The sequence below is a fragment of the Nothoprocta perdicaria genome, unplaced genomic scaffold, assembly GCF_003342845.1.
Source record: "Nothoprocta perdicaria isolate Ctin4 unplaced genomic scaffold, notPer1 scaffold_464, whole genome shotgun sequence".
NCBI lineage: Eukaryota > Metazoa > Chordata > Aves > Tinamiformes > Tinamidae > Nothoprocta > Nothoprocta perdicaria.
Genome location: NW_020455715.1, coordinates 149,790 through 164,103, shown reverse-complemented (window position 1 = coordinate 164,103; position 14,314 = coordinate 149,790). Strand labels below are relative to the sequence as shown.

The window sequence follows — 14,314 nt, the reverse complement described above, 5'->3', positions numbered from 1 at the left end:
CCTCGGCAGCTGCCCTGGGTGGTTCTGATTTTTTATATTATTATTATTATTATTAAACTAAGGCCTCAGGTTCTTGGCATCTTATTTTTGCAACTGCATCCTTTTAATCATGTGTGGGGAAAAAAAAAAAAATACTCCACCAGTGTCAATGTCTGTCCAGCTGCTCACCACTACTGAAGGGTCTGAGGCTGTCCTATTTGCCAAATCAAATAAAATAAATGTCTGAAAATGCTTAGGGGCAGGGAAGGTCACAGGGAACTTCTCGCCAAGCCCTGCAGCAGCCACACACACCGCCACGCCAGCTTCGTTGGGTCCATTCAAAGCGATCTGAACAAAAGCTGCTGCCTAGGGTGGTGGTGTAGAGGTAGCCGGTCTCCCTGTGAGAGCACAAAACCCACCTCAGTAGGCAAAATGAACGGGCACTGCGAGCCCTGTGATCATCTCAGATCTCCCCCCTAGGCAAAAGGACAGAGTCAGTTCCAGAGTCAAGAGGGCAGAAACAGAGCTCGACTTCTGCCTTCCAGCCCCAGCCCGTGGCACTTAACTCACCCCGCTTTTGTTGTACAACTAACCTATAGCGTATTTACCTCAGTCTTGGGGAAATGAACAACAGAAAAGCAAGATACAACTACAGATGAGAAAAAAAACACTGAATGACTAGAGTAAGTTCACTTTTAATTCTGTGCGTATTCCAATAAAAACACAAGCAAAGTTGTTTTCTTTAGTTTTAATTGGAGCTTCGTTACTCAAGCTGTGACTTCAGTCTTCATCTTCAGCAGTGGGGGAAGAGGGGAAATACAAGGAAGGTTACAACACTTAACGAAAGGGATTCCCTATATAAGGGAAAGGGACAAGGCCAAGCCAGAACGGGGAGCAGTGATTTGTTCTTAGGTCTCACATGAGGACTCCTCCAAAAAGCTTGATTACTTAAAAGAAAAAAAAAAATCCCTCCCCCACAAGAAACAACCTTCCCTTCCCCAAGGAAGTAAATTTAGAAAGCAACTTCAGAAAGCAAAACCTACGATTAAAGTGAATTGGAACCCGAGAGAGACAAACAGCAACAACAAACTTCAAAGAACCAAGCATAATGAATCCTGATAGAACCCCAACAACAGTTTGAATGAATAAATAAAGTCCTTAGGATTAAACCAGATTTGTGCTTCCATTGAGCTTCTTCCACAGACATGTAAAGCTGTAACTGACTGTGGCATGGTGGCCCCAGTCTCTGCTCCCCTCAAGCCACTGTCCAACCACATAGAAAAATAAAGGTCTAATTCACTGGAAATTTTTGTTTACAAAACTAATGGAATAGGGTTTGCACTTAAGCTTCTGTGTCAACTTCAGACTTATCTTCAACTCCATTCTGCTCGTTTTTCATTTCTGCATCTTCAGAGTGGCTGGTTTGAATAGTTTCAGCAGACTAAACAGAGAAAAAGGGGGAAAAAAAAGCCTCTGTTAAACCAAGAACTTTTTTAAAGAATTGTGTGTGTTTGTGGCAAACAATGCCACAAACCTTACCTGGTGCCCAGTGGCCATTAGGTCTCCCAGCAAGACTGAATTAAGGTGTTAAGAACCTGAGCCCAGAGAACACCCTCCCCCAGAACAGGAGCACTGTATAAAGCAGGCTGGGCAGTACTACTTATATTAGATGGTTACTGTTCTCAACACTGGTTGCACATGCTTTTGGCATGTATATTTCCCACACTATGCTTTATTAATACGTTCTGCCACAAACTGCAGCTCATTTTGGACATTTCTACATAGAATTGCTTTTGTCCTGCTTCAGCTTTCGCATAGCTCCCCTCCCGTATGGAGAAAGCACCTTCACAGCGCGCTTGGACCCTGCAAGATGCTTCTCCACAACCTAAGACTTTCTGTGCATCCCACATGACCTTTCTGTAATTTTAGAAGTGACAAGGGAAGAATGCCATGTACTATTAACATTTCAAAGGTACTGTAATGAAATTGCTACTCTGCCTGTTAGCATTGCAATCTGAACTATGTCTTACAGTGAGGTAAGAATACCCACCATACTAGAGAATCACAGAGTGGTTGAGGTTGGAAGGGACCTCTAAGGATCATCCAGTCCCACCCCCTGCTCCAGCAGGGACACCCAGAGCACGGGGCACAGGGCGGCATCCAGGCGGGTTTGGGAGATCTCCAGAGAAGGAGACTCCACAGCCTCCCTGGGCAGCCTGTGCCAGGGCTCTGGCACCCACAAAGAAGCTCAATGTGCAAGGTTGGGAAGGGTGTGGGGTTTCAAGAAAAGGGCAGAATCATTAAACTCTGATATTACCTCAGTTAGCTGCAACATGAAACTACAGCCAAAGCCTCATCCATCTGAGGACAGAGGGCTCCAAGACAGACTTACTGACACTGAAAAGCACATGAGAGAACGGACACAGCAATAAAACTAGAATGATTTTTGCCCTATTCTTCAGGTATATACAGGGGAGGTAGAAGGGAAAAAATCTGTGGAAATAAATCCAGTGTCAGGCATTCTGCTACTCTTCTCACTGAGAAAACTGAGTGAAATAGCAAATCTGCCTTGGAAGTTAGATCTACTCAGTCTGAGGCCACCAAATATAAAGCAGATTAGCGTTTTCTTGGGAAAAGGGATTCTCACAGGCACCATAATGCTTCTTGCTAGCTGAAATACCCTATTATAATATGTGCAGTATGGGATTACAAGTTAATTGGACTAATACTTACTAAGGTGTCAGTGAAAACTTAGTAGAAACACCATCCATACAGTAGAATAACAACTATTCTGAGAGCCCAAAGACATAGCTCAAGACCAACAGTGCAAAATGAATTTATAACACCAGTGTGTGGTTGATGTTCTCCTTATATTTGTCTCCATGAGCAGCAGCAAGACAGTTCTCAAGCTTTCGCTCAAGACCTTCAGTATGAGAGGCATCAAGGCAGAGCGGATGGACCATGCAGATGCCAGAACAGAGCAATCAAGTCATTTCAGGAAAAAAGCTACATCTTTCAGTTCCTTACAAACATTGATCATGTTTGTAGCTCATCACTTCAATTGCTAACTGGTATTTAACAGCACTTCATTGAAACGTTAGCTGAAACAAAGTACCCTGTGCAATGCTTGGCACTACTAGCTGTCTTCTTCAATCAAAATGACCTGAAAAATCCTGACAGCGTCGGCTATTCCCATTTCTTCAAAGGCAGCTACTTCCGTGCTCTCCCATTGTGCCGTTTACACAATTTTTATTAAGATGAATACACTAAAGACTCACGATTCCTTGCCTAACACTTGACATCAAGAGCCTTGCAGTTTTCTAGAGCAGTGCCACTTACCTTCAAGTCTCTGTCCGCGAGCCTTTGGAACATGTTGGCATACATCTTCTTCTCTTTCTCATGCTGCTCCCGTATTTTTTGCTGACAAGTTATTAGCTGCACTTTGGCGGCTTTGTTACTTGGGTAAAGCTGTATCACTTTCTGGAAATCATCACGGGCTAATTCAAAGTCATTAACAGCCAGGTGAGCTTCTCCACGCCTGAAGAGGCCTTTTTCATTGCTGCTATCCAGTTCAAGTGCCTGCATAAAACAGTTAACACAAGTTTTTTTTTTTTTTTTTTTTAAATAAAATCCATTCAGATCACCAGACACTCCTAGAAAATGGCCTAGCACATCTGAAGGACATCTCTCCTGAAATCTGGGGCCTAAGAGAGGAGTTCAATACTGCAGGACTTTATAGACAGGGAATCAGTAAGTCAGACATTTAATCCTGACCTATTATGACCTCTTTGATCTTTGCCCGCAGTTATCTTTGCCTTGTCTCCTCATTTCTACTTCTTAAGTGCTCAAGTGTTCTCAGTTAGTATGCCAGGAAGTAAAATACATAAATAACAATAATAAAAATATATTAGAAGAAGCTTCTTATTACCTTGTTGCAGTTCTCCAAAGCCTGGGAATATTCCTTCAGCTTGAGGTGGCACATAGCTAGATTAAGGTGGGCAGCCAGCCTCAGGCTCTTGGCTTTTGCATCTTCCTCATCAGAAAGTCCCGATTCATGCTCCAGCCATGACACAATCTTCTTATATTGCAAGGTTGCTCGCTTGTATTTCCCCTCCTGTACACAAAGCAGTTTAAACATCCAAACAGCTTACGATAGGAAACTTTATTTGCTTCTTCCACTTGAGCAATACCTCAGAGAAAACAATTCTAAGTAAACAAACCTGTATCATCAAACAATATACTGTATTTGTCAGCAATTCCTGCACAAGACTAGAAACTTTTTAGCAACCCTATACTTACTAAAGCAGGGGATGTAGGCCAGCACTGATATTTTGCTCTAAGCCCCCATCCAATTTTGTGTATTTAACTCTAAACACAAAGGAAGATGAGGCACACAAAGCTATCAGGACAACTACTGCACCAAGAAGGTCATGGGAGTATCCCAGAAAAATCCTGTCATGAGCTACTCAGTCTTTTAAAACACAACTTCTCTACACATCTACATCCTAAAAGGAATGCTTCTCATTCAAAGCACTATCTTAGAGTGGCAACTTCCAGTACTGTAACTTTGCCACTACTCAGTCTACGTGCCAAAGCTACCTCTAGGTGTAACAAAGAGACTTGAAGCAAGAACAAAGAAACAAAACAAACAAAAACCCCTAATTCTGCAGTGCAGCTAATACTTGGACAGTGCGACCAACAAAGCCTGAGGATACCATGACCATCCCTGCGCAGTGATGCAGGACGGAGATCACCACCAGCTTATGACATGAGTCAAGGAACAGTAACAGTACTTGGAGGCTGCAGCTTACCTTGAAGTACTGAGTGCCTCTCTCCTTCACAATGCTGCTTTGTTCCAGCTTTTCTTCCGTCTTCATTTCCCAAGATTCTTTAGCCTAAGCAAAAATAAAGAGCGCAAGTCAAGGACACAGCTTCTGGGGGAAATTACGTGGCTATGCTGCTTCTTAACGGGTATAGCCAAAATAGTTTTAGCAAATGAGACTTGTGAGGTGCTACTGAAAAGAAAATGGTAACTGGGCTAGAGCTGGAGGGACAGCGAATGCACACAGGAATCCAGGAAGAACAAGGGCAATTTCAGACAAAGACTCTTTGTATTTGGCCACAATGGTGGCTCCCCTACTGTAGATCACAGTTTCAAGACCCATCTTTCTTGCTAGAGTTCCACCAACGTCTTTGCCTCTCTCATGCCCACCTTTTCAAAGTTTATGAGCTTCACTTCATACTGCAGCTCTGCATCTGGAGGAATCTGAAATTTCTCCTTTCCAGCACTTCCAAAACCATAGCTGCAAAATAARGGGGGGGGGGGGGGGGGGRGGGGGGAAAAAAAGTACTCTAAAACTGTCCAAAAAGCCATGCTTGTACAATCAAAGCTAGAGACAAAGACAACATTCTGGTATGTCTATATAACATTAGAAGGTTACAAAAATGGAACGGTATTTAATATTCCTTAGCATTAGCACTATAAAAAAAATAGAAGAGCAATAGAAAAGCCTATCTAGAGGCTAAGTAATCTGAGCTTCATACTTAAAAGTTTTGTGCCCATCAAGTCTTTAATAAGATATTAATCAAGAAAAGCTTTATAGAACACTTCTTCATTCTTGATGGCTGTGTAGTATATACTCTTCAAGTATCAAAAAGGTCTGAATTAACTCACTTAGGTTTGAGATAGAACACAGATTCCTCCGATTTCTCCATCTTCTGAATGGCTTTCTCCAGACCATGAGGAAGATCGTAATTGTCACCTTCTCCGATTTCAAACTGCAACTCCCGCTTATCAAACACGCGGTCTCCATGGCGGCCTTCAAGTTGGACTGGTAACAAAACACAAAATGAGCCAGAGAAATTAGAAGACGCTTGTGCAGTGAGCAGCAGGTATTGCAGGTAATACAGGGAATTACAAGTTCTTCATTTAAATAGTCTTTCCCCCTTCAAAGTAGCTACCTAAGAAAGTTTCACCAACTGGAAGCCATATAGCCCGTACTGCTGAAGCCAGTAAACTCCCTGTCCCTTTTTAATTAACCTTTTCTTTTCACTACAACTAATTTCCCTCTTGTTTCTCAGAGAGGGAAAATATGTTATTAGACTCCTAAAATATGTTATTAGACTCCTATGAGCAAAGGCTGAGGGAGCTGGGTCTGTTCAGCCTGGAGAAGAGGAGGCTGAGGGGGGACCTGATCAGTGTCTATAAATACCTCAAGGGAGGCAGTGAGGAGGAGGGGGGCGGCCTCTTTTCAGTGGTGAGCAGGGATAGGACTAGAGGAAATGGCTTCAAACTGAAGCATCGGAAGTTCCACAGGAACTTAAGGAAGCATTTCTTCACTGTGAGGGTGACAAAGCACTGGCACAGGCTGCCCAGAGAGGTTATGGAGTCTCCTTCTTTGGAGATCTTTAAAACCCGCTTGGATGCAGCCCTGTGCCACGTGCTCTAGGTGACCCTGCGTGAGCAGGGGGGTTGGACTCGATGACCTCTGAGGTCCCTTCCAACCTTCGGCATTCTATGATTCTATGATTCTATGAAAGGTTTTGCTGGCCAAGTGAACACCTGTTTCAGGATCTCTGGACAGCACAAGATCAATCCCTGCCATAAAAGTTGAAAAGTTGAAACAAGAGAACAAAAGGCCAGTTGAGACTGGCTCCTAGGTCATTCAGAGAGAAAGAGAAGCCAGGTATTTGTCTCTCTCTAGAGCAAGAGCTGCAGGTGGCAAAAGTGTTCTGCCTTCCCACCTGGCTAGCCCAGTTACTATACACATAAGTGACTTACTCTCTACGAGGGCACCCTCATTGGGCCTGGAGTAGCCTTTCCCTTTCTTGCGTATTCTTCGGATTATGCCACCATCCTCTTCATCAGTGAGGTCCTCCTCCTTAAACTCAAACAGCTCTATCTACAGAGAGAAGAAAACATCAGTTCCCATCACATCAATTCAGCAACACAAGAAATTCAGGAGATCTTTGAAAGCACAACTGTTGAGGCAAGCATAACCTGAGGCATGAAGTTCCAAGGTATCAGATAGCAAAAGGCTATGCAGCTACTGTATTAGGTCAATTCTAGATGGAAATAAGATGAAATGCTAGAAAATAAAGCTCTGAAAACTAAACAGAGACAACCCTTAATGGAAAGGACTATTTGAGTCCTGCCTCTGAATAAAGCTTAAATGACCCACAATGCTTAACAACTACTATAGAGAAAACTGCTGCTCTTTTTCCTATGCTAATTTACTAAAATTCCCCACTTAAGTTTTCATTTATGTCTGCAAGCACAGAGACCTCTCCTCCCTGCCCAAGAAAAACACCTTTTGAACATGGGCGGGGGGGCACGCACAAAAATCAAGTCCACAAACTTCAGTGCTCCTGACACCAAGCTGGGCAGAAGGGTTCATCTGCTTGGGGGTAAAAAGGCTCTGCAAAGCGAGAAGAGGAGGCTCAGGGGAGACCTTATTGCTACTCACAACTATCTGAAAGGAGATTGTCCATCTCTTCTCCAGAAGAACTACGGATACGATTAAAGGAAATGGCCTCAAGTTGCACCAGGGGAGGAACAGTTTGGACAGTAGGAAGAATTTCTGCACAGAAGCAGTGGAACAGACTGCCCAGAGAGTGGTGGAGTCACCGTCCCTGGCAGCGCTCAAGAAACACGTAGATGAGACACCTGGGGACATACGACAGTGAGGATGGGGTTACAGTTGGACTCAATCTCAAAGGTTTTTTTTTTTTAACCATCATGATTCTAGGATTCCATATGAAAACTACAGCAGAAAGCCAGAAAGGATTTGCTCACTCCCTGCAATCTGAAGTGCTAACGAACTCATCAGCAGCATCAGCTGCTGCTGCTGTTCTCAAGTTCAGTATGAGCAGAATTATCAGCAGCATCACAGTATCCAGGAGTTACCAAAAACAACATAAAGTTTAAGTTAAAGTGAAAAGGAGGAAGACTGAAGACAAGTGACGTAATTCCCTTAATGCTTAATCACATCCTCCCATCTGCAGTCAAACTTAAGGTTCAGTTCTGAGCCCTCTGAAGTTGACTTATTTCTAATGCTTGCCCATCAACACTAAAGCAAATTCAGAAATTAATTTCTGTTCAGATTTGAGTTCTTCCCAAATCATTTCTCCAGCCCCTACTCTTATGGTAGAGGGCAACAGTTTCAAAACTTGTCATTTTTGCTTACAGATCTCAACACAACTACCATGCACATTTTAAGCTTTGTATTTTCCCCTCTAATCTAACCTTGGTGTACTAGGGGATCACTTCAGAAAAGTATCATCTCCAAAGCAAAGAAGAAACCAAGGTGATGAAACTTTAGTTGCTAACAAAGAAATGCAAGTAAGGTATTTTACAACTGAAAAATGGAGATCTGGCCCAGCTTTAATCTAAAATTGCTGCTGCAATGAATTGATTAGGATTTATAAGAGCAGATGTTAATGTAAAAGGGATCACTATCCAGCCTGAAGCTTCCCATACCCTTCCAAGGCTTTAGTGCAAATCCTAGTTTGAAATGAGAGTACAGGACAAGAGGGAAAAATGGTTCAGCCACAAAAGAGAAAAACTTGTTTCTCTTCATAGAATTACGAAAACTATGAAATTAAAAAAAAAGCTATCATTTGTTTTAGTAAGACAACAGCAAAAAGATCACAGGAGATCAAGCCATTATAATCAGCAGTGTTTAGACTAAGTACCTTGTTTAAACAAAAAAAGTTCAAGGTTACTGCTGTGGAAGTTTACAGCAGTGGACTTACTGATACCTGGAATACAAAAGGAACTGGATATTAATCAGAAAAGTCCCATTTCTTATTTTAATGGATATCTAACCCCAAATAATATTCAGAAGGAAAGAAAAAGTCCACCCACCCAGAGACAAGCTAAGTCAGCTCAGGGCAGCTGACTGATGACAACTGCACAGGAACTGTGCTCAATCTGGTTTTGCTCCCCCCCCCCCTTTTTTTTTTTTTTTTTTTTTTAAAGCAACTAAAGAAAGGGGAATTCCTCCACTGTTTTCTTGTGCCTGAGAGCCATACTAGTCAGAAACCACCGACATCTACAATTTTGGAGTTACTTTCAGGGTAGAAGTATCTTTCCAATTCAGTACTGACTACTAATCCATCTGCAGGGCATTTTAATCAGGAAAGGCATAAATTCATCAAACTTCATTTACATGTTTCTCCCCTCCTCTTCTCCCCTCTTAGTTTAAACAAAAAGGTATTTAGAAGACAGAAAGGTCAGGCTGACATTAAAAAAAACCTAGTAAGAGCTAAAAAATCCTGACATTCTTATTGCCCAGCTCCAATACCCTACAGAAAACGGGTCTTTTTAGAAGGTGACTTTGAAATACCTTTCCAGCCTCAAAACCACACTATAGTAGGCAATGCTGACGCTAATTTTAGCTTACGCATGGGAAAAATGAATAAGCTCAGTAGGCAGCTAATGAAAAGGTAAAGTGCCCTTTATGGGGCAAGACAGTAAATTCCATACTGACTTAAGCAAAGTTCTTTCATAGGAAGGTCTCCTTTCCATATTTGTGCAAAATTAATGCAGTGGGTGGGGGGAGCAGCAGGGAGAGGGAAGAAAAAGCTTCTGCTGACTGTAATATCACTTAACACTAGAACATTTACATCAGTAGGGAAAGTGCTTAGAAGCCAATAGGTAGAAGCAGGTTTGAAGTTAATGAGGGAAAGGAGAAAATTTGTTTCTAAAGAACCAAGAAGTAACATTTCTCATAAACCTTTGTGCACTACAAATCATGATACCTATATTGTAATTTTACATTCTACATAAATTAAGAATTTGGATTTCTTATCAAATTATAAATACCACACTGCTCCATTTGCATCTTCCTATGTATAAATCAAATCTGTAATTATACAAATACTTCTGAGACTGAATTCTTTCCAGACTACTTTTCATTTTGCCCAAGTTAGCTAGATAGAAGGCTTTTCAACTCAACCGAAAGGCAGGCAATTTAGGCTGGAATTTTCAGCCCACCAAACCAAGTAGGTGGCTTACTGAGCTATTAGCTCAATGCTACAGAGTGGGTCAATTTAAACTGAGACCTTATGAATAAACCCAATAGTACTCAAGAAAAATTCCTTGCTGCCTTTTTTTTTTTTCTCCTTTTTAATCAAAAGGTTAGGTATCATCCATTGCTGTGGGATAGTCAAAGCAGCATCCTGTCTGCTACTGACGAAGCCCCAAGGAATGTTTTCTTATGCAGCCAAGCAGTTAAGGTAGGAAGTCTGAGCTTTGGGACAGCAAAACGAGCAGGAGGAGACCAAGAGCTGTTTTTTTTTCTCCCCTTCCATCTGGTCCTGTGTTACGCTGGGTAGCGCTTACCTTGCTGTAAAGCGCACACAACTGTGCAATTCAGCATGTGTGGCACAATGTGCTGAACTGAACTGTGGCCATCTTTGGATTTATGAGAAATACTGTTTAAGACGAGGTTCACAAGTCATTGTTCTTAAGCAGCTATCTGGACAAAAGGTATTAATTTTGACATAGCTGTAAAGAATGAGCAAGTGCTCAACTCTTTGGGGCCTGGGGTACTACTTTCTGGCAGTTTTCTTTTGAATGCTTCCACAAAAGGCCATACTTTAAAAGCCTGTCTCCTCTTGGGACCAATTAATTTTGAGTATTTCTTGGAGAATGGAATAGTTTCAAAAATGAGAGCAATGTATCTGCCCAGGACACTCTGCAGACTGTTTCTAAGGGCAGAGAAGACACCTGACACAGTTCCCTGAGAAGCAACCTCCCCAGGACAGGACAGAAGAAACATCTGCCCTAACCACCCATGCTTATCAAGATGCTAAGATGACACTTAGGGTTCACCTCTGAGGAGATGGACAACTCATGTGAATTGCAGACTAGTGATACCCAGACAATAAACTCAAGACTGTTGAATCTGTCTTAGGAACAAGCACATTCAAGTGAGTTTGGGAAAGTAAAATTGGTCAAGGAGGCCTGAGGACATGGACAGACTTGGTGGTAATCACCACACAACCTGAATCTGCACAACTCTTCTTATGGCATTTTAAGGATTTCCTGATTGTTCTGCTCTTGTAGAATAGAAGCTTTATACTTTCATGGCTGTTTAAATATATATTTTACCTGTTTACACAGTTACCTTTTTCCCTGAGCAACTTGTAAAAATTGTGTTAATGTTACGAACTCCCACAGAAGGAACAAAAAAAAAAAAAAAGAGAAAATGCTAACCACCTCCCCATACATATGAAACATTTGAGAGAGCATACTAGCTGCTTTTTCTGTTGTTGAAATTTAACAAAGCATAGTTACAAAACTAAAAGAGAACTCAAAACTACTTTTTTTTTTTCTCCAAATGCTTCAAAACGTTAGCCTGAGATTGTCTTTTATTAAAAATTTTAAGTCACCTGGTTAAAAAGTACAAGGGCTTGGGAATCCACAGGCACCCTTAAAAACACTCCTATGAGTGGGGCAGCTGTATTTACTTATATGTTAAGTGAAGCCATGGTATACAGCTCTGCACCTCTGCTGAGAAGTATTTGCAGCCTGGCTTTCACACTTTATTCCCCAACCTTTATTTTCCTATAGTGAATCATCTTGTAATTGTATGATTAAACCTAGAGGAGTGAAACATTCAAATATTTACAAAAGCACAGAATAAGGGAACTCCACATTTTCCAAACCAGTAGTACATCTCTTTGGCTTTTTTTTTTTTTTTTAAATCCTCTGTTTTGAAAAACCTAACTCTCCTGTGCACAAACTTAACACCTTCTGCAAAGCAGGATAAAGGAACCACCATAAAGCAAGACGTGGGTATTTCATCATGCTTTCCAAAACCAACTTGCATTTCCACATTTTAGCATTAGCAGGTTTGGAAGTACAAGGTAAAAATGCCATGCCACACTAACATCACTAGAACTAAAACATTATTAATGGCCGTTATCACAGAAATATGAGCAGGATGATCCTCAGGCCCAACTTAGTACAGCTGTTCTAATTCTCTGCTCCTCCAGCCTCTTGCTCCAAAAATACAAGACTGACTGCCTGGGATAATACGCTAGCATTGGTACCGAGCTATTACACTAAGATCTTGAATTCTGAGATACAGCATTTTTTTTTTCCGTATTATTTCATGATAAGAAACTGTTTGGCTACAGTCTTAATAATGAAATAACAGGTTTACTATGTGTGGCACAGCATATTACATCACACTACCCACAGCAAGACAGCTTGGGGGCTGCTTTTGAAGTGCTGGAGTGACCGCCTCCCACTTACCTCGAAGATCAGCGTGGCATTGGGAGGTATCTTTGGAGGGCTCCCAGCAGAGCCATAGGCATATTCCGGCTTGCATGTGATCCGGCAGATTTCTCCCGCCTTCATAGTTGCCACAGCAATGTCCCATGCTTTGATCACCTCACCTATGCAAGTCAGATTTCAAATGCATCACTTTTGGGCACTTATGAAAGTCAACCCCCGCTGTGAAGCTTGGCATCATCACTTCCAGTACACAAAACTTAAGAATCCGCCGGGCAGAGCAAAAGCACTGAAGGGCTTGATTGCACTCGCCCTTGTTTGCATACAGCGGTTTAAATCACAATCAAGTTAAAGCTAATTGAGAATCCGAATCTGAAATTTAAAGAAGCTTCTTCGTTCTTGACGCAGTTGATTCTTTTTCTCTCCCTACACACTTGTCATTTGAACACAGACCATATCTGAAGCGCCTGGCACAATCTCAAGTGCTAGAAAATAACAATAAACTCTCTTCGAAGAAGGTCTCGGGGTGAGAGATTGCCTGCTCATATTTTGAAAACAATCCAAAACAACACTCTTTTCTCTCTGTACTTTATCAGAGAAAGACCGTCATGAGCAGCAACTAAAAGTTACTTACACTTGTAACATACAGGGTCAGGAGAGGGGAAGACACATCCCGCATAAAGCTGAAAGTGAACAGAAGCTGGAACCTGAACTAACAACATTCATTTTCTCACTCAAGCTTTCCTACCTTGCTGCATCTTCCAACTCCATCCATCAAGTAGCCTGTGTATTAGCCTTGTATTAAACAGTATCCCTTTTATCACCCCATTTCAGGCCAGGACAGAATTTATCCTCCAAACAGATAAAAAGCACCAGATAGAGAATTGCCAGTGCGAATCAGGAAACTGAACAGTAAGATTTATCACAGATTTAGATATTCAGATTTGGATTAACCTCAAAGTTTAGGAAAAGGGAGAATAGACCTCTTCCTTCTTCAGCTGCAGCTGATAGCTGCCCCAGTCCACATAATTGATCACAATTAAGCATACTTGAAAGAATATTTCAGGGTGAATTCCCATGAGTGAGTTTCCATTAGAGTTATTTATCTGTAATTCTCCAAATTCTTGAGAAACCTCATGAAGTGGCTATATATTTTTTTCCAAATCAGAAAGTCTAAGACTAAGAGAAGAAACTTTACATTTTGCAAACAAGTTAAAACAGAAACTTTAAAATAAAAGGACCCACACTTGCAGGGAATCGTCATCTTGGTATCATAAAGATTAATCAACATCAAACGTTACCTTTCCCCAAGTCAAAGGTAAACTTGTCTTTCCTGTCCAGGCTGGAATCAAATTTCGTGCCATCAAGAAGCCATCCTGTATAATGGACAGTCACTTTATCACCTATCATCGGAGACTCGGTCCCACTGCCTTCTCTCTTGATAACCTGAGAAAAACAGAACGTGACACTAAGATCATGAAAACCGAACTCTGCCAACTGGACATGAATTCAATTTACTTACATGTTATCATCTTCAGTTGCTGAGGAATTTGCAGACTAGCTGGAAATACACTGTAGGTTAGTTGTGTTGCAAATGCCTAACCACTCCAGATGGTTCTGCTGGGATATGGAAACCTGAATGGTCTCAGTCCATCCCAGCTTAGAGTTCCCCTCATCTACAGTTAGTGGTGTCACTTACCCTTTCTCAGTACATTTTGGATGTTTGTGAAATGCAGATCAAGTCATAGGCCAGATTTTAGGCTTTATTCGCTTATGGTACTTTCCTCACCAACACTGCATCATTACCTCAGAGATCTGTTACAGGCAAAGCATTTTAACAGTGCAGATGTACCAATTCCTTGTCACACGTTGCATGCATGGAATTTGACATTCTTGAAAATTCTCTGTAGTTTAACATTTACTCTAAAATTTACTCTATAGTTTAACAAAGAGTTTAAACACAACACAGATAAATTCTAGCAGCCAATTAGTAATATTTGGGAACTGTAACGTTAATTTTGGCACCCCACAATTACACAATAGCCTGTCGGCACTCCTAATTTACATGCAAGAGTGCAAGGATTTGACATG

The 14,314-nt window shown here is 41.5% G+C and overlaps 1 protein-coding gene across 1 annotated transcript; it reads right to left on the bottom strand.

Annotated features, from left to right (window-relative positions):
- Nucleotides 1-798: 798 nt before the first annotated feature.
- On the bottom strand, nucleotides 799-13,676 carry FKBP4 (FK506 binding protein 4). Its single transcript, XM_026046939.1, has 9 exons — nucleotides 13,525-13,676; nucleotides 12,245-12,387; nucleotides 6,761-6,881; nucleotides 5,654-5,810; nucleotides 5,192-5,282; nucleotides 4,791-4,874; nucleotides 3,908-4,093; nucleotides 3,319-3,558; nucleotides 799-1,420 (listed from the first exon to the last, which is right to left on the bottom strand). The coding sequence occupies exons 1-9, from the start codon at nucleotides 13,631-13,633 to the stop codon at nucleotides 1,322-1,324; spliced, it is 1,230 nt and encodes a 409-aa protein (XP_025902724.1). The 5' UTR covers nucleotides 13,634-13,676; the 3' UTR covers nucleotides 799-1,321.
- Between the last annotated feature and the right edge of the window lie 638 nt (nucleotides 13,677-14,314).